Source organism: Trichoderma evansii (assembly GCF_050947405.1).
Source record: "Trichoderma evansii strain SZMC 28006 chromosome Unknown GGI43scaffold_10, whole genome shotgun sequence".
Taxonomy (NCBI): Eukaryota; Fungi; Ascomycota; class Sordariomycetes; order Hypocreales; family Hypocreaceae; genus Trichoderma; species Trichoderma evansii.
The window spans coordinates 487,121-505,577 of record NW_028145196.1 but is presented as its reverse complement, the minus strand read 5'-3'; the positions used below and the strand labels follow the sequence as shown (position 1 = coordinate 505,577).

The 18,457-nt window shown below is 46.2% G+C and overlaps 8 protein-coding genes across 8 annotated transcripts; 4 read left to right on the top strand and 4 right to left on the bottom strand.

Annotated features, from left to right (window-relative positions):
* Nucleotides 1-552: 552 nt before the first annotated feature.
* GGI43DRAFT_383872 (putative methyltransferase) lies at nucleotides 553-2,296 on the top strand (the record flags this gene model as incomplete). Its single annotated transcript, XM_083203451.1, has 6 exons — nucleotides 553-574; nucleotides 639-709; nucleotides 785-915; nucleotides 975-1,094; nucleotides 1,157-2,006; nucleotides 2,066-2,296. The coding sequence occupies 6 exons, from the start codon at nucleotides 553-555 to the stop codon at nucleotides 2,294-2,296; spliced, it is 1,425 nt and encodes a 474-aa protein (XP_083060495.1).
* Nucleotides 2,297-2,677: 381 nt separating this feature from the next.
* GGI43DRAFT_383871 (uncharacterized protein) lies at nucleotides 2,678-4,539 on the bottom strand (the record flags this gene model as incomplete). The annotated part of the gene is made up of 2 exons (XM_083203450.1): nucleotides 2,678-4,430; nucleotides 4,499-4,539. 2 exons carry the CDS (start codon nucleotides 4,537-4,539, stop codon nucleotides 2,678-2,680), a joined length of 1,794 nt encoding a protein of 597 aa, XP_083060494.1.
* A 1,468-nt stretch (nucleotides 4,540-6,007) lies between these two features.
* GGI43DRAFT_383870 (Manganese/iron superoxide dismutase) lies at nucleotides 6,008-6,932 on the bottom strand (the record flags this gene model as incomplete). Its single annotated transcript, XM_083203449.1, has 3 exons — nucleotides 6,008-6,130; nucleotides 6,190-6,657; nucleotides 6,714-6,932. 3 exons carry the CDS (start codon nucleotides 6,930-6,932, stop codon nucleotides 6,008-6,010), a joined length of 810 nt encoding a protein of 269 aa, XP_083060493.1.
* A 392-nt stretch (nucleotides 6,933-7,324) lies between these two features.
* Nucleotides 7,325-8,136, top strand: GGI43DRAFT_47948 (uncharacterized protein). Its single transcript, XM_083209881.1, has 2 exons — nucleotides 7,325-7,708; nucleotides 7,770-8,136. Exons 1-2 carry the CDS (start codon nucleotides 7,497-7,499, stop codon nucleotides 8,020-8,022), a joined length of 465 nt encoding a protein of 154 aa, XP_083060492.1. The 5' UTR covers nucleotides 7,325-7,496; the 3' UTR covers nucleotides 8,023-8,136.
* Nucleotides 8,137-8,628: 492 nt separating this feature from the next.
* Nucleotides 8,629-10,904, top strand: GGI43DRAFT_47886 (transcription factor domain-containing protein). The gene is made up of 4 exons (XM_083209880.1): nucleotides 8,629-8,741; nucleotides 8,804-8,827; nucleotides 8,891-8,968; nucleotides 9,019-10,904. Exons 3-4 carry the CDS (start codon nucleotides 8,903-8,905, stop codon nucleotides 10,810-10,812), a joined length of 1,860 nt encoding a protein of 619 aa, XP_083060491.1. The 5' UTR covers nucleotides 8,629-8,741; nucleotides 8,804-8,827; nucleotides 8,891-8,902; the 3' UTR covers nucleotides 10,813-10,904.
* On the bottom strand, nucleotides 10,905-12,037 carry GGI43DRAFT_47881 (SDR family NAD(P)-dependent oxidoreductase). Its single transcript, XM_083209879.1, has one exon. The coding sequence runs from the start codon at nucleotides 11,818-11,820 to the stop codon at nucleotides 10,996-10,998; it is 825 nt and encodes a 274-aa protein (XP_083060490.1). The 5' UTR covers nucleotides 11,821-12,037; the 3' UTR covers nucleotides 10,905-10,995.
* Nucleotides 12,038-12,648: 611 nt separating this feature from the next.
* On the bottom strand, nucleotides 12,649-13,982 carry GGI43DRAFT_422916 (major facilitator superfamily domain-containing protein; the record flags this gene model as incomplete). Its single annotated transcript, XM_083208167.1, has 2 exons — nucleotides 12,649-13,774; nucleotides 13,831-13,982. 2 exons carry the CDS (start codon nucleotides 13,980-13,982, stop codon nucleotides 12,649-12,651), a joined length of 1,278 nt encoding a protein of 425 aa, XP_083060489.1.
* Nucleotides 13,983-16,398: 2,416 nt separating this feature from the next.
* Nucleotides 16,399-18,029, top strand: GGI43DRAFT_427475 (uncharacterized protein; the record flags this gene model as incomplete). The annotated part of the gene is made up of 4 exons (XM_083208806.1): nucleotides 16,399-17,259; nucleotides 17,317-17,374; nucleotides 17,441-17,845; nucleotides 17,908-18,029. 4 exons carry the CDS (start codon nucleotides 16,399-16,401, stop codon nucleotides 18,027-18,029), a joined length of 1,446 nt encoding a protein of 481 aa, XP_083060488.1.
* Nucleotides 18,030-18,457: the final 428 nt, after the last annotated feature.

The window sequence follows — 18,457 nt, the reverse complement described above, 5'->3', positions numbered from 1 at the left end:
AAGTCCTTACTTATCGAGAAAACTACCTATGCCTTTCTTGGTAGCAATTCAACTTCAACCTGCGAGATTCAACTTGCCATTCACCGTTTTACTAAACTTTTCTCGGCTTAATCAACACTTCAAGGCTGTGCTTCATGATATTCAGGTACTGCAAAGCAACCTCAACGCCGCAGGCCACAAACTCATTCGCTATCATTAATGCCTCGATCCACCACGGAAACGCGATAACAAGCAGATCACGCCTGAGCGAGTTAGAAAGCTGGACTATCAACGCCTCCAGTATGACGCAGGTATGGATCCGCGAGCTCGGAATTGCCCCTTATGGCGGCGGTATTATTTGTGCCCCTAAGCAACACCCTGTATACTTTGTTGCGCCGCCAAGTCTTGCGTATTCCCCAGGTACCAAAATGACCCCGCCATGTGCCCCGCCAATCCCGCTGTGTCTTTTCTTAAGCCTTATCGAGCCCCTCCAAATGTTGGTCCCGATATTTTGTCTCGACAATCCCCAGACATCAGTCGCAAACCAAATACACGGCCATCACTCAAGGCAAAATGGAATACGATACCAAGACACGTAAGGAATCACCCAATTGCTGCCCTCTTTCTGATTATCAAGCGCTGGCTAACTTGCGACGCAGCGAAATCGGTCACTAGCGACCCCAAGTCCTTCGCTAGCGAATCCGTTCGCATGCGATGGCCTGTCATTCTTGTGAGATCCCCTATTCGCCAGACTTCGATCCAATTCTCGACGAAACTCTCTTTCTAATTACTCCCTATTTCAAAGACTGGCGCTGTCGACGACATCTACAGAACAATTTCTAGCACAGAGGATGCCGAGAAGCAGGCTGAGGGCAAGAAGATTATCGAGCAGCTGGGCAGCCTCAAGTACGAGATGCTGCACGATCGCCAGCTGACGTACGTTTCTCAGTCTTTGGTCGCCCATTAAACTTAATATCAAAACTAATATCATACAGACCCATCCCTGAGGATGGATTCCCTGACGAGACTGCCGCTTACAACAAGGAGCTGGAGGAGCTGGGCAATCCCACCTGGTTCCAAGTCCCCTGGCTCTTTGCTGAGTGCTACATGTACCGGTATGCCACAATCCCAATTGATCATCCTTATTCTGCATATTCAATACTGATTCCGTATGCAGACGCCTTAGCACTTTCTTCACCCTGACCAACCACTGGAAGAGCTACGATCTCTTCGCCCGCCAAAAGACTGATACTTTCCGAACCTCTCGTAACGCTGTCGTAGAGCTTGCCGCACGATATGCAGACATCATCAAGAAGATTCGTGCTGATAAGGATGTCACACATGATCCTGAGGCCGAAAAGATCCTCTTCTCCGAGATGTGCGAGATCTGCCTGTGGGGGAACGCGACTGACCTGTCGCTGCTTACCAACATGACCTACGAGGATATTCAGAAGCTGCAGGGCAGCGAGGCCAGAAAGGCCGCTGAGAAGAACATCCTCGTCAACAACCTTCCCGAAGCATACGCTTTGCTCAAGAAGGCTCAGGCAGAGGGCAAGAAGGAGCGCCGTGTAGACTTTGTCCTCGATAATTCCGGTTTCGAGCTCTACGTCGACCTCGTCCTGGCTGGTTTCCTTCTCAACACTGGTCTTGCCACCCATGTCGTTCTTCGCCCCAAGTCAATCCCCTGGTTTGTCTCTGATGTTCTTCCGGCAGACTTTGCTGCCCTCCTCAGTGCCATCGCAAACCCCAAGGGCTTCTTCGAGAGCCCGACCGAGGAGGAGAAGGTCTCTGAAAAGACACCTGCGCCTCTCGCGCCCAAGGAGGTTGAAGATTTGCTATACGTCTTCCAGGATTGGGCGACTCTGCATGGTGAAGGCCAGTTGACTATCCGTCCCAACAGATACTGGACAGCTGGCGGTTCCTTCTGGCGATTACCTCATGAAGCTCCCGAGCTGCACGAGGATCTCAAGGAGGCTGAGCTTGTCATCTTCAAGGGTGACTTGAACTACCGAAAGCTGGTTGGCGATGTAAGTGACTTAATTCATGATGGGTTTGTTGTCTACTTTGTTTTGCTAACTCTTTGCAGGCTTGGTGGGATCCCACAACTCCTTTCGCCGAGGCTCTTGGCCCCATGGGTGCCGGCTCTGGTGTCAATGTCATGTCTCTGCGAACATGCAAGGCTGACGTTGTCGTTGATCTTCCAGCTGGCAAAGATGAGGAGCTGAGAGCTCTCGAGGGGGGTGGCGGCGATTCCGGTGCCAGGAAATGGGCTTGGGGAGGTAAGTGGGCTGTGGTATGCTTGTCTGAGGGTAAATAAAAGCGATATGGATTTTAAGCGTGATTTCTTATGGAAGGGTAAAAAAATAACAAGGGAAAGAGGACTCATAGATTTTAGAAATTATAGAGCCTACCCAGGATGGATTACATGTTATAGAATATCTACTTTCTACCTTTTATATGATATGAGAGATTGTCAATGAAAAACACTTCTGTGGAATAAGTGCGAATGATTGAATGCGCATTATTGCTAGCTATACTACGAAGTATCGACTAATATTATTTGGCACTATACTAGGTAGCCAAAAACTGCCCCTCGAGCGTTTGAAAAAAATCATGTCCATCATCTTTATGCCCACCAGTTGCTTTTCCTCCTCTTTATCCCTTCCATGTCTCTTCCCTTCCGCTATTCATCCATTTTTTACCATACCATTCGGCCCCTAAAACCGTATGATGGCGGCGGTCCATACGATGGAAGATCGTAAGAAGGTGGGCCGTAGGAAGGTGGAAGACAAGTGGTAGTGGAAGTTGTAGATGCAGTTGGAATAGCCGTTTCTGAAGTTGATTTGCTTGTAGTGGCTGTGTAGAAGGTGGTGGAAATGAAGGATGAAGATGTTGTTGCGGGCTGCGTAGCGGCATTGGCGGAGGAGGCGTACGATATGGTGGAACTGGAGTTTGATGGAATTGTAGTGGTTGATGCCGGGGATGAAGATGAAGAAGCAGACGGTGATAGTGGATAAGAGGATGATGTAGAAGAAGAAATAGGTGAAGAAGAAGGTAAAGAAGAAGATGATGATGGAGTGTATGTCTGACCAGATGGAACCGAGTAGTACGAACTGCTCGTCAAAGTCGAGGCAGTAGCTGCTGCGGCAGTAGACTCGATTGTGATAGCCGAAGTTTGAATCACAGAGGAGCCAGTGCTGGAAGCATTCGGTTGAGTGGTAGAATATCCCGTTCCGGTGCTCGAATAGTGACTTGTTGAGAAAATAGAAGAGTTGGTGAGTGTATACACACGAGAATGGCTTAACGATGACTCCGAACAAGGTGTGTACACCGAGCTGTAACTGCTCCTCGTAGTGGTAGCGGCCAAGGCTGAGGAATCTGTTGACCCTGTGACGGCAGATGAAGACGAGGGAGTTCCAGATGGAGTAGCTGTATAATTGGTGGAAGTGTTTGAAGTGGTAGATTGTGAACCTGATGGTGTTGTGGATGTTGTTTGTGAAGATGGCGTGGTACCCGTTGCTGAAGTAGATTTGGATGAAGATTCTGTAGAAGTTATGGGACTGGTCCTTGTAAGAGAACCAGTAGAGTAAACAGTCTCCGTAGAGGACTTAGATTCAGTTTCGCTAGAGGATTTAGATGAGGTTTCTGAGAAAGATGCCGATGTAGTCTCTGCAGTGGAAGTGGGTGAAGTACTTGTGGTAGATGCAGTACTATAAACAGTCACTGTGGATCTGGAAGTAGTGTCTGTAGAAGTCTCTGCTGAAGTTTGGCTTGAGGTTTGAGATTGTGAGCTTTTAGTGAGAACCACAGTCTGAGTGAGCGTCGTAGTCTCTGTCGTGCTCTCTGATGATTCTGGAGGAGCTCGAGCCTGAGTTGTGGTTGGGAACACAAAAGTGGTCTCTCGGCCGGAATCTGACGTTGTAGATGAGAAAGCAGAAGTAGAATACGGCGAAGAAGATGATGCAGTACCAGCAAGAGCAGATGATTCTGTGCCTCCGCTAGTGGTGGTAGATTCACAGCCATAGGGATGAGAACATGATATTGTGATGGAGATGGTGGAAGTATTGGGGAATTGACTCGAGACGAGACTATCAGTGACGATGGAAGCGGTAGAAGTGATGCTCTGGGTATACTGGGAGGTTTTAGTGGAGGCTGTAGCTGTGCTGGTTTGATATGTGCTCAATGATGTCGATGGGACAGAGTACGTTGAATGGAAAGAGCTTGCTCCCGACGAAGTAGAGATTGTTCCAGATGAGATAGAACTTTGAGTGGAGGTAGCAACAGTAGGTGTAGTCTCAGCTGACGTGGTAGTTACAGTAGACGAAGTCAAAGACACAGTCGAAGTACAGCTAGTCAAGATTGAATAGCATGAAGAAGCACAAGCAGTGACTGTCTCCGTCTTAGTCGTCGTGACGGTCACAGTACTCTCTGTTGCGCCAACAACAGTGGCCCTAATACTCTATTAGTTTATTCCGATTCAGTTTCTTCATCCCAAGTGCTGCAGCGGTGCTAAACTTACCCAATCCCCAACAAGGACAAGGCAATTGCTTTATTCACCATTTTGACGGTACTGAGGGACGTGGTAAAGGCAAATCTTCAACGAAGGTGATGGAAAACGAATGACTGTAAACGAGAGACTGTGTTTTAATCGGCGAGTGTTGAGTTGGAACCAGACTCTGCATTCGAAGATGCTAAATTCTTCCATCTTTATACCTTTAGTGTCTATAAAACTATGTGTAAGGGCTCCCATTTGCCATACACAAGATTGAAGAACAAGATCTCCCCATTTGAGTCTGTATTGCGTGCTGCTGCGTGTTCCCGTCCCGACGGGTTCATACCGCCCCTTCATTTCCGCTACATGTTACCCCGATCGATCTCGTATTTCATTATCAAGCTCTATTATATAGTTGGAGTTGCTCAGTGATCTCTTACGCGTCCTCTCTAATCTGAGCAATTTAGTTAGCACTCAACTCTACGTTCGTTCATGGTAGTTCGCTGCTGCTGTGTATCTAAAGCTATTGTTTCATTCTGGCACATGTTGGCTAGTAGCACAGAAATGCCACGATCCGGTAGATACACACACAAAATTTGAGTCAATTTTCAGCTGCCGTGGAGCGGAAACTCCAGCTGTGTGTACTTTTACGATGGCTTCGTGTCCAAGATCATAGGATGATAAAGCCAATTGGATCATATATTCCAAGCGTGTGTAAATAACTCCACTACTCTATCGAGAAACCTGGCGAATGATATGTATGTTTCCGTTCGTTGCTTGTACAAGTATCCTTATTCTGGGTACCTGCATAATTTGGTTGCTCAACCCTTGAAAATTTACTTCAGATTTATTATCATGTGGACTGAGAAAAGAGAATAGCCATTTGGAAGCGTAATGCATACGTGTAGTGTTTTGCTATATAGAGCAATATAGCCTCTCTCCACATATAAAATTTTGTTGCCTCTGCTTTTTGATACTGCCCCCATGGCCAACAGCCCCGTTGGGTATAAAAAATAGCTGTATTGATCTTACCCATCTACCGAGAAAAAGTCATAAGAATTAAAACAAGGTATCATCTCGGTAATACAAAGTACAACCTCTTCTGTAAACAGAGATGGCTGGGGCGGATAGACACATGGAAAGGTCTCAGACAAATTACAAATGCCTTGGTGGCGCAGTGACTCGGCATCAGTTCAGATTCGTAATACGGCCCGGCTAAAGCCATAGTCGTACTTGTATCACCTTGCCTGAATACAGTGGAGAAATTCCAGCTGAAAAGTAACGTTATGTACATGCATCTTCGAGGGGAATCATGGATTAGTATCTCAGATTCGACCAGGTTGCGAAATGGAGTATAAGCTCAGGTATACGGCTCTGCTGCCATGCAGTTACAAAGTTAGTACGACATGCTCTCGTTACACATGCATAAGCGGAAGCGATGGCACAAACAGAAGAAAGTCTTCTCAAATCTTCTATGAGATAGTAATATCCTATGTGTATGTCATAATTCATTCTAGTTACTCATTTGTATCATCTTTACAATGAAGCCTTAAGGATCTTGAAAGCGTCATCTTGGTCGCCCTTGAAGCGCTGCTCAGCAGTCTTCCAGTTGATGACCTTCCAGATATTCTCTACGTATGCAGCCTTGCCGTTAAGGTACTAATCATAGAGTGAGCTGAGGATGCTTTTAATAAGGTACTGGAGGATAAGTGACTTACCTGCAAGTAGTATGCATGCTCCCACATATCGATGCCGAAGATGGGAACTTCTCCGCCGACGACGGGGTCTTGATCCTTCGTAGTCACAATTCGTAAAGCGTTGCCATCCTTGACCAGCCAGCCCCAGCCACTTCCCTGAATGCCTAAAAGAGCCTTGACCATGGCGTCCTGGAATTCCTTCAAGCTGCCCCAGGTTTTGGCAATCTCAGCGGTTAGAGCAGGGGCGCTGGCAGAATCTGCATCCGGCGATGAGGATGGCGACAGATTCTCCCAAAACAGAGAGTGGTTGATATGACCGCCGCCATTGAACTTGATAGCAGCCTGCAAAGCAATCTGAGAAGGCACGTCGTTGGCAGCAATGGCGGTGGCGTAGGTCTTGAGAGCATTGTTCAGGTTGGTAACATAGGCCTGGTGATGCTTGCTGTGATGAAGCTCCATGATCTGTGCGGAGATGCTGGGCTCGAGAGCCTTGAATGGGAATGATTAGCTGATGCAGAACCTTGATGGGCCAGGGGGAGACTCACATCGTAGGCGTAAGGCAGCGCCGGCAGTGAGAAAGTACCAACAGACATCGTGGGCTCGAATGATTCAACAAAGCGTGTTTGTCCGATAGGTGAATCAGAGTCGTAAGGAGGGTTAATCTCGATGCTGGCAAACTCCGGCTTCGAGGGATCCTGGGATGAAGAGTAACAACCCAGGGGTAGCAGGGACAGAGCCGTGAGGAGAATGACCCGAGACGCCATTTTTATTCTAACGCGGCGTTCTAGGCCCGAGAGGGGGTCAGCAAGACGTGATCAGAGAGTGAATTACAAAAAAAGGACTAATGCAGCAATCTTGCCCATCAACGCAAGTGGCTCGCTATCAAGGTTCTTGATGCTCTGGAGTTTCGTGAGCATTTCCTCTCAAACTTGCTCACCTGAGGTTGCCGGATGGGGAAAGGGGGCGACTTTTGCAGCGCTGTGATTGGGCCGTTTCAGGTAGTTTGCCGCGGCCTGGCAAGCCACGACTCGGCCGGCTGTGGATGACACGAAGAGCCGATGAAACACGCTCAGCACTGCCAAACAAGCTCAGAGCCTCTCATATAACTTGAACAGGGCCGGCGCATGTGTATATAAGTCGTGTTCTCAATTCCAACAAAGCCACAAGACGGAAAAAAATAAAAGCAGCAACGCAGTCACCTCTTTACTTCTCTCCTCCATCAATCCTTCTTCTTCTGGCCATCATCTAAAAGGAAAGAAAAAAACACAGCACACATCACATTGCATCATTTCCTTCTTAATAATAATATTAATAAAAAAAAAATCACCATGTGCGGACCAGAGTTCACCAACAAGCCTCGTGGCGGCGCACTTGCTGCCCTCAGCTCACCAATTGATGCCGATCGACTGCGATCCATCTGCGCGGATCTCGCATTTCACACTCCCGGCCACCCGGAGAGCAATGAAGCGACGCATGCAAGACTGACGCCGGATGCTGATTACGATTCCAGCATATTATCAGATCTCCATATTGTCATCCAGTGCGTGGTAGCTTAAGATCCCTTCAATGATGAATCCCACACAGCTAACTTTGTGGCATAGTTCTAGCGGAGATTTGTCAAGAAAACCAGAGGAGTGCGGCACTTTCCAGCAGTTCCGATTTCCTGTAGTGCCAACTTCATTCAACAAGTCATTTATTGAGCTTCCTCTCGATAAGCCGCTTTCACTAGAAGTCGGAAACGATGGAATCATTGGCCGGCGAGTGTCACTTTACTCTCGCTCTGTCCCCAGCCAGCTGGTAGCCGAAGGCATCGTGGGATTCAATTTTCTCAGCAGGGCACAGCCGTGCTTGTAGACGACCCATCAAGACAAATCATTCTGCCGCTAGCAGACAATATTATGTCTAAGCCATCAAGGTTCTGATGACGATATCTGCGAAAGCGAGTCGTGCAAGGCGGGCACTTGCACCTTGATGGATAGCTGGGGTAAAGACATGATGGTACCCCTGGAAATTGGATCCAGAGGACAAGAATGTGAAAGCGAAATTTCTTACCTAATTCGAGAAGGATCTTTATTTTAGCGATGGGAAATTATGGCAGGAATCTGGAGTACAGGCATACACGGATGGGACCCGGCAACGTGGCTTTGGGATGGTTATTAGGACAAGCTTCAATTTCAGCAAAGGGCACTGGAGCACTAACAGACAATGGGAAATTTGAATTTACACTGAGTTTGAAGCGTTGATTAGCTTAGCTATAGCAGCGAATAAATGTGAATTATCTTTAATGCTGTCTTTGCAAATGCGTAATGGTGATGGTGACGGTAGATGCGCCAAGCCAAAGCTCAAATGAATCCGAGAGCCCGGCTCGGACCATTTCATGTCCGAAATCCTTGTCCAGAAAAGCGTTGAAACTAGCACTGTCATGCACCTTTACACGTAAACTTCACCATTGCCAATACTATTATTTTATTCACTATGGTATTCACTTGCGGCTCATGTTTGTGTAAAATTACTAATTTTTGAAAAACGAGTGGCAAACAGCTGCTTATTCACACTATATAGAACCATATTTTGTAAGGACATGGTATTATTCTTTTACCAGACGGAGTTAGGAGCTAAATAATCCGGGCTACAGCATTACGTGATCCATCCTTCGGGGGTAAGCTGCAGACATCCAAATGCTTCAACTAGGCTTTGACCTTCTGAAATCGACTTGTAATAGGCTAGACGCAAAATGTCTACTCCTGCGAAACCTCAAAATGTGTGCAAAGGGTGCAGATCAAGAAAGAAGAAATGCGATGTAAGATGATAGAGATAAAATCGCTGGCTTGCTTACCTAATGCTTCATAGGGTAATCGACCGTCTTGCTCATCATGCACCGTGAGAGGTGAGGGCTGCTACTATGAAAGAAGTAACCGGCGGAATCTTCGTCGTGATCGAGTTTCTGGTCATGTAAATGGAGGAATCACCAGAAATACCGCTCCCCAGGACTGGACTTCATGGCCGGTGGACGAAGTCGACGCGTTACTAGGAATTGAGTCCAATGAGACTATCCCATCCTTCATGGCTGGGCCACCGCTGGAGGATTCTTTTGAATGGATACTGTCCAACAATGAGCTGCTAGAAAATGCTCTTCATGGTCCTTTTCCTGGCAATCAGAACCTCGCTATACCTCAAAATGCCGGTGCACCCACCCCACCTACGCCTCTAACCTCACCACCAGAACTACCAGAGCTGCCCGAGATGCTGCAGTTGATCGACTTGTTCTTTGAAAAGTTCTATCGCTTTGTGCCTATAATCCACCGACAAACCTTGATGTCTGCCATTGAGTCTCAAGGTATCCAAGGTGTACCGCCGGTTTTGCTCTTTGCTATCATCGCTGTTTCAGCCAGTACTCACCCCGACATCCGGATGCGACAATCTCAGAGAATCTGGTACGAAGAGGCAAAGTGTCGGGTCTCAAAAGATATACAACTTTCGCAACATGTTCTTCAAACGTTGCAAGCCGCAGTCCTAGTGGTCTATCTAGGACTTGCACTTGTGGACTATTCGCCCTGTATAGTGGTTCTTGGCGAGGCTTGGAGAAAAACTGTTGCTATTGGCCACAGCTATGGCGATACTTTGAGAAAGATGATTGTAGAATCACTGGGCACTCAAGAAAAAGCGACGTGGATAGAGAGAGAGGAGACTTTAAGAATCTCATGGATGCTCTTTATTATGGATCGAGCCATGTGTTTTCCAATCGGACTGATGCATGCGATAGACGACCGGAGGATGACGATTGAACTTCCAATGTCCGAGAATGACTTTCAAAGCACCAATGGACCCGTTTCTAAACATTCCAGTCGCTTTACATATAACCTGAGTAAACTGATTTCAACAATTCGAGACAACGGCTTGCAGGGCACGGCAAATCAGCTGCAGTATCTCATTCTAATATATACCTTTATTGGGCGTATCAGCGAAGCGCTTGATTTTACCGACGACGAAGAAGAACGTAAAGAGCGAATAGAATCGCTTTGCAATAACCTCATTGAAATTCGCCTAATGCTTCCGCGCTCTGCCACGGAGCTTTCATTTGCCTGCTTTGACGAATTTACACAGGTCCTTTGGTTGAATATCGCCTTGAATACCTGCACCATCCTTTTGCATCAGAGACCCCTTAACGAAGGCGAGTGCCTAAACGATACTGGAACGGAAATGGCTAAAAATTGGCCACACTGCGTCGCGGCCGCTCGAGCCTCAATAGCTATCCTTCGAGATGCTTCTCGCGTATCCATCGATTTCGTGAGCAATGCACATATTCCGTGCCTGCTTTTCCCCAGCTGCCGAGTCCTGACAAATGAATACTTTTGCCCCTCGATTAATCAAAGAGAAGCCAGAGATGCAGACGGTGTCGAGATACCCATGGGTCGCAATCCCAAGTTGCGAGAAGACCTAGGAGTTATTGCTTCAACGTATGCAAGAATGAAGGAGGAATGGCCAGCTCTGGGTAAAAAGTTTGGCAAAGGAATGTACTTTTATTTGCATCAAGGGGAAGCATTTGCGCGGAAATCAAAGGTTGCCGGCGCTCGAAGCCTAATTGGAGTGTGCGACAACTGGGGGACCATTCCTGATGACTATAAGCTGGATATTCCGAGCTGAGAAAGAAACGAGGGAAGAATGATTTATGGATTAGATTGGAAAAAGGCACCAGTTTGAATGACAAGGGAAAGAAGACGGTACAAACATCAGAAACAACATCGTTTCTTATATGACTTAATTTAATTCTATACCACTAAATCTCATTCCGCTATGCTATGCGCTCTTAATCGCGGCTTTGACGTCTTACAAACCATAGGGCTTGCTGCCACCAACAAGACGACCTCCATGAGTCTCAATAATTACTCCGGTAGCAAAAGAGTCCTTCATAGAATAGATATAAGCCTCTGCCGCTTCCTCCGGCGTGGCGACGGTGCCAGTGATGGCTTCATCCCTGAACTTCTGCAATATCGGCTCGAGCTGCTCTGGAGGGAACATGCCAAACAATTCTGTGTGAATAGCGCCAAGCATGACGCTGTTGACTCTCACAGGTCGTAAATCGACGGCGAGCCCGCGTGTCAGACCTTCACCGGCGCCTCCTCCGGCGGCGACGATGGACCAGTTGGGCAGTGGGCGGTGAGTGTTTGTTCCGCCGGTCAGGGTCAGTGAGCTCTGAACACTGGAGTTGATGTACTTGGGCAAGTGTTTTGCGACAATGATGGCGCCGGTGTTGCGGACCTGGAAAGAGGCGTGGATATCCTGGACTGTTACGTTGGCAAGGCCGGGAGCGCGGAGGGCATCTCCGGCCGTGAAGATGACATGGTCGAGTTTTCCGTCCTTGGTAGCGAATTCAAAGAGCTCAACAACGTTTTCATCAATCTTTTCAACATTTGCAAGATCGCAGGTCTTGGCCGAGATCAGCTTGCTGGCGTCTCCGAGGTTGGCCGCCTTGATGTGCCCTTGTAGACGAGCAACGGCGGCATCCAGCTTCTTCTGGTTGGAGCTGCTGATGATGACCTGAGCGCCGTGCTCGAGGGCTGCTTCAGCAACGCAGAAGCCTACACCGGTAGAGCCGCCGACGACGAGGACACGACGGCCTTGGAGCTTGTTGGTGTACTTGAGGGCAGACATGTTGATGAGGATTAATGTATTGTTGCTTGATGAGATTTGGAGTGATTAAGTGTGTGAAGGAGAATATTTTTATTGATGAAAATATTAACTTTATAATTGTTGGACATCTTGCTCTATATATACTTTTCTTCTTAATTACAGATATCTACCTATATGTTATATGTTGCTTCGTTCATAGTTGCAATGGGTGGAGATTGTATCGGCGCTTTGGTCTTAGCGGCGGCGACGGACCGTTAGCGTCGCCGCTCTGATCGGTGATCCACCTGATTGGATGCTGACTGGACGAGGACGATTAGAAATGCGAAATACTACCGTATTCCTTCGAATTGTTGGACTATGGATTCTGATGAAACCATCTCCACTACTTACTTCACTGAAGTTGCAGCACTCGTAAACATGGATGTAGCTCTATTCAATACCCAATGTTGGTAGCTAGATTCAACGATGTGTACTTCTTATTACCCTACAACTCTATATGCCTACTTCAACTATCAGAAGCAAGATCGCCATATGGTTGTACTCCTTCTAGCATCGCTAGGTGGAGTATCATCTTCTTCCCTACTGCCCTTATTTTTACACACATCTATGCCTTTTCAAATGAGGTCTGGCAGTTTTTAATCACAGAATCAATTGCCAAGGCCGTTATCAATGTTAAGTATTGGATAATCTTGAAGAAGATTCTCACGGGTATCTAAATTATTATCTTTATTTAAGAAAACACCATCAATCTAACAAGTCCGTCAATATTCTAAATCTATGAAAGATAGTACTCTCTGAGAGACTATCATGACTGTGTGAGTTTCTAAACGAGTTTATAGAGTAACATTATTAAGCCTTGGCAATTCTTTTTTTATATACCCACGTAATGCAAAACAAAATTGCTCCTGTAATTGTAAAAGTTCCAGAAAAGATGAAAGGGTCTACGAACCCCCGAGTACCCGAAGTAACAAGTACTCCAGCAATAGGGCTTCCAATAAGGATTCCCAGACCGGCCACAAAAAGTGACATGCCCATCCACGTCCCAATGTATCGCACGTCAGGAACCAGAGACGCAACGACGCTCGCCTGAACGGATACGACCGCTCCAGAAGTGAACCCGTATATTATAGCGAATACAATAGACCCACCCAATGAATGGATACCGATCCAACCGTATGCAAAAATAGCAGAGGTGAGTGTGCAAGCGATAATTACTTCCATAGATCCAAAAAGGTCTGCCAGTTGCCCTGGGATTACTCTTCCGAATGCTGATGCGGCATTGAGAATAGAGAGAATGTAAAAGGACATGTCTTCCTTGACATGAGACCCAATTTGGGCATCGACGACGACGTCAAAAATCGGCACGTATAAGCCAACGAAAACAAAGAATAACCCGGCAGTAAATACTGAGTAGGGCACATTCTTAAAAGCTACCAGATCTACCAGTTTCCGCGCGTGTCCTGAAGGAGACAATCGACTCTTCATAACACTTATACTCGCTAAAAGGCAGCCCAATGCGATGAACGCAATTACCCTAATTGCCCATGGAAATCCGATGGATGGTTGAAGCATGCGGAAGACAATTGGATAAATCGTACTCCCAACGCTTCCGCCAGAGGCCACAATTCCAATTGCAAGCGCTCTTTTTGTAGTGAAATATGTCGAGACAACTGCAACACATGGCAAAAAGAGACATCCGCCTCCAATTCCCACGCACAGCCCCTGAGACAAGAAGAGTTGGTAGTATTTGGTAGCCAGACTGCTCATCATCAGGCCAAACACAACCAAGAAAGAGCCAACCCAAAACAGTTCGCGGAGATAACCTCGATCGAATATCGGGCCGCTGAAAATGCTGAGAGCTATGAGAAGGAATGCTTGGAAGGTTCCGATCCAGGATATCGTCGAGCCAGTCTCATTTTGTAAAAGTTCGGTTTCGTAGAAGGATTGAAATGCGCCATAAGTGTTTACGATGCCCCTATCCTCACGCGTTAGATCACCCAACAGGAGTATACAAGTCAACAAGTCACACACCATGAGTTGAAGAAGATGAAAAAGCCCCCGAGCACTTGTAGCCATGCAACAAGACCTCCGTTGGGCGGCGCGTCGGGTGCCTTGGGCGAAGGTCTCGTCGACTGCGTCGATTCCTGGTCTTCTTTCACGCTCGATTCCTGATATTCGCCCATGGTATAAAGCTTCTTCTAATGAGTTGATATACGTTCCAGAACACAAGTGGAAGTTATGATGGAATAGAATGAATATTTAGGGCTGTACTGCCGGATATATATGCAAATTATGGACCTGGTCATTTAGGCAGGCGGCTTAACTATTACGGTTTACAACGACTTCTGTCTCAAAACTTGCTTTTACTACACTATCACCTGCTACAGAACTCGGCTGTAAAGCTCGGCTGCAGCTACTGCGGAAAACATCCACAGACATCAACAACCGCGGCTGCGGAAAACAGCCACAGCCATTAGCTACAGCTGCTGCTGCTGCGGAAAATATCCACAAACATTGACTAGGGAGTCGATTATAAATGATATCACAAATTGTAAAATCTTAAAAATTTATTCGCAAGAACGTCTAGAATCGATCAAGTTAGTGAGTCCAGTGATGGATATATTCCTGCTCGCGTGCGTCGCTTTTTCTGCTTATCTCGCCTACGTAGTGGAGCTTATACTTGGGCAGATTTATAATCAAAACATACGATGCAGAACGAGGGCATTTTGAGATTCCTAGATTATACGAAGCAAACAGTTGCTCGTCGCTGAGATTAATCCAGCCGTTAAATGGATTAGAAAGCCAAAGTTTCTCCATTTTCATATCATTGGGTTGCTTCGCGCAGATCTCCTATGTGCACCCTAGTCATTTCTATATGCCAGCGATGGTCTTACACTAGTGTACGGAGTAGCTTGCCGGCGATAGTACATGTAGTTTACTACAGATCGTACCTAATCGAGATCGATGCGAGACTAGAGATAGCCATCGAAGAAATCTAGAATTTTATCCAGGCGCTATTTTATGGCTATCTTCTAGATATTTGTCGAGGCCATACCCTACCTAATCTCCTGTTAAGATCATCTTGGCATGGGCAGCTTGTGTTACAACAGTAAAGCAGTCGGCATTATAAATCCAACAATAACAAATTTGAAGATCTCTACTCCTTCCTACAATAGAGTGCTAAAATCTTCCCTATGAGGTATGTTAAGGCTGCCAGTATTTGCCAGTTCGATTTTGTTTTGTATTATTCAGAATACTACCGATAATTTTCATCAGAGTCGAACGGTCTTACATTCGCTGCTGGAAATGAGTTTTTCTTGCATATGGATATGCCATTTGCTGGCCCAGATGCAACATTCGGAGCCATCGAGCCAGGAGTTGGATTATTTCAGATCCGGAGTGATTTTAATAAATAGCATGCATTTTGTCTCTAAATGTTACAGAATACCAAGTTGCGTGATGTGATAAAAGAAGGCATCGGGATATCGTTATATCCAAGATCCTGACCGTATATTCATCAACCATTTGCTTAAGACCTCATGCTATCGATCACATATTTCCAATTCAGAATATGGCAGCTAAAATATTGGTGGGCCAAGATCTACAGTCACTGACCGCTATAGCTGATAGTGCGCATCACTACTACCAGTAGTGCACAAAAGTATCCGACGTAAGCCAATTCCTTCCTCAAAGTGGTCTGGGAAGAAGCTATGTGTAAAATTTATAGGGGGTTTTCTCTGATTGACGTCATTTCAAGCTTAAGAGTAAGGCTTGATGCTATCGCTGCTGGTATAACATTGTGCGAATATTAATGGAGCTGAGAAGCCTGGAGCTGTATCTATATCTTAACACTTATAAGCTCTAAAATTTGGTAGAGAATGTTCTTAAAGCAAAAGGGGCTACATATGTAATATCGGCTTTGGCCTCTGCTGTACTCATCTCATTTGGTTCGTCATTGCCAACAGCCCAAGACGAGCTATTCACTACGGAATTTGCTAGTTGTCGAAGTGTGAGATGGTTGAAAAGAATTGAAAGCCCCTTATCTTTATAGCGAAAGTGATAAAGTATATTATTACCGAAAGAAGCTTTGAGCATTTTGACTAATGCAGCGCCGGGGAGGTTGATATTAAAATAGAAATGACTGAAGTGCTTTCCAATACCAAAACGGCTATAAAACACATTCAATAACTTCCTATTTCGCCAGAATGGAGCTTCGGAGGGGTAGCTAATGTGATACGAGTGCACTATTAATTTCCTTGTGAAATAAAAAATATCGGTACAAGGTGGGTAGCCCTTGTAAGCATTACTTAAAATGTTATTAGTTCTGACGATGGCTTTAATACTAAGAATACTAGAGACTAGCGAGACGTCTCCAGCACCATGTTAGTGGTATCAAACCAAGCCTCCTCAGCACTAGCTAGCTGTACACGAAATCGGGATAAACTACTCCACGAGTTGTACAGGCTGATGGTAGCTAAAGAATCAGCATCATATATAGCAAGCAACCAACAGAGATGACAATGGTTCAATTATGTGCTACGTTTTTTAGCCTTTATTTAACAAAACTTGTCGTTGTTACGGATCCGGGCGAGCGACATCATGAGCGCTCAAGCAAAAGCCTCTAATGAGAAAGTCGTTCCTCTTTCTGGGAAAGACCTATGGCGACCCATTGATAACATCCGCTCTCTAACATTCTTTGTTGTCCGCGACGTCCTCGATGGAGAATTCATGAAGAAGTCGCTGGATGAATTGATTAGAAAACATATTCCTCTTCTTGGCTCGCGAATAAAGCCGAGCGGACCCAACGGCTGGCCCCAGTATCATTCAATCTCGCCTTTCCCAGACAATTACGAGATATTCGGCTGGTCTGTTAACAACATCGAATCAACTTTTGAAGAAACAAAACTTTTACCAGAGCAAAATTCGCAAAAAGGAATCACCATTCTTCCAGATGTTACTGTCTTGGAATCGTGCTGGATACCGGCCGACTGGCCCATTGTACGCAACCAGGACAAGCCAGACACTCCTCTTATGCTCGTTCATCTCACATATTACACCGATGCCACGATCATTGCTGTAAACTTACCGCACTGCGTGAGCGATCAAATGGGCTACGGAAGTGTCATCAGATCCTGGACGGACATCATGAACGGTAAGGAGCCCTTGCCATTTATCGATCTTCCAAAAGGAGCCCTCGATGGCGACAAAACATTATCCGATAAGGAGCTGCATAAGAAGTACCAATATCGGTTGAAGACAAAGACAGACAAAGCGGGAGTTATAATGGGGATTGTTCCAGAGCTAGTTATTCGCCCGAAAGAGACGAGATGCATTCTCTATTTCCCTGTAGAGATCATTGGCAGGCTACGCGATCGATGGAGCAAGGATATCCAGGCAAAATTCGACACCACAGCAGCGGATATTACGAATGGAGATGTACTTGATGGAATTATCGTCAAGGTATAGAAACGTGTACTCTTTGCTTCTCTCAAAGCTAACCACCTGTCCATGTCTTAGTTCGCCAACCTGCATCGCAAAAGGCCCAAGAAGCAGATGTTCACAAGCCCCGCAAACCGTGAGTACATCTTCATTAACAACCTATGGCTCTCGTCAACATAGCTGAAACAAGAACGCTGCCCAGTCCGCGGAGTACATCCTATGCTTCCTAAATCTCACCACTACCTACACAATGCCCTTACCTACGCCCCTAACCATGGAGCCATCAGCCGATCCGAACCACCGGCTTCCGAAATCGCTTATAGAAACCGGCTCGCCATAGCAGATTGCTTGCAGCCAGCGAATATGGAACGTAGCCTGGCCGTGGCGCGAGAACTCTGCCTGCGGAACATTACCAGTCATATCTGCGAGCCGTGGGAGTTTAGTTACAACGTATCGAATTGGTGCAATGCGTGGCATGGAGTTGACTTCTCTGCTGCCAGCATTAAGAGAGCTGGAGAAGGTGCTGAAAAGAGGGATGAGGGCCAAAAGGTTGTTCCAGCGCCCCTTGTATTTGGGCATGCACTTGAGAGGAATCATCCAAATCGATGTAAGTGGTCAATTTTCATTCCAGCCATCATATATATGCGTTTATTCTGACTCCATGACTAGTATCCGCGTTTGTCATGTCCAAGGGTGAAGGAGGATACTGGGTCGACTTTGCAGCGCCGAAGAAAGGCATGGAGGCTATAAAAGCTCTTTTAAAGAATGACCCCAACTTGGAGACGATATGATGCTGTTTGTATATGCGAGAGGATTACATAAATTTGAGGCTATATATTTGCTCTGATGCAATTCCTCATGGCGTTGACTGCTATGGGTATCTTATGCATAGAGGCATCCCTAGCAGCCAATTGTCACTGATCAATCAACTCGCGGCTTTGAACAAGCACATGGCTGTTGTCATGTTTGGTGGTGGGCATGTAGACCGCCACTCGTTGGAAACTCTGCTTTCAGCGCTATACTTTGAGCCAGCCACCCGAGCCAATTTGGAAGCGATGCCTTCGTCAACTTCTTGTCAAGATTAGTGTTACGGTTGACTATAACGACTTCTGCCTCAAAACATTTTTTTTTACTACAATAACGCCTTGCAGCTAGCCAATAAAAGGAGCTACAAACAAAAAACACCCCTACAGGGATTAATATAGTGTTAATTATACTG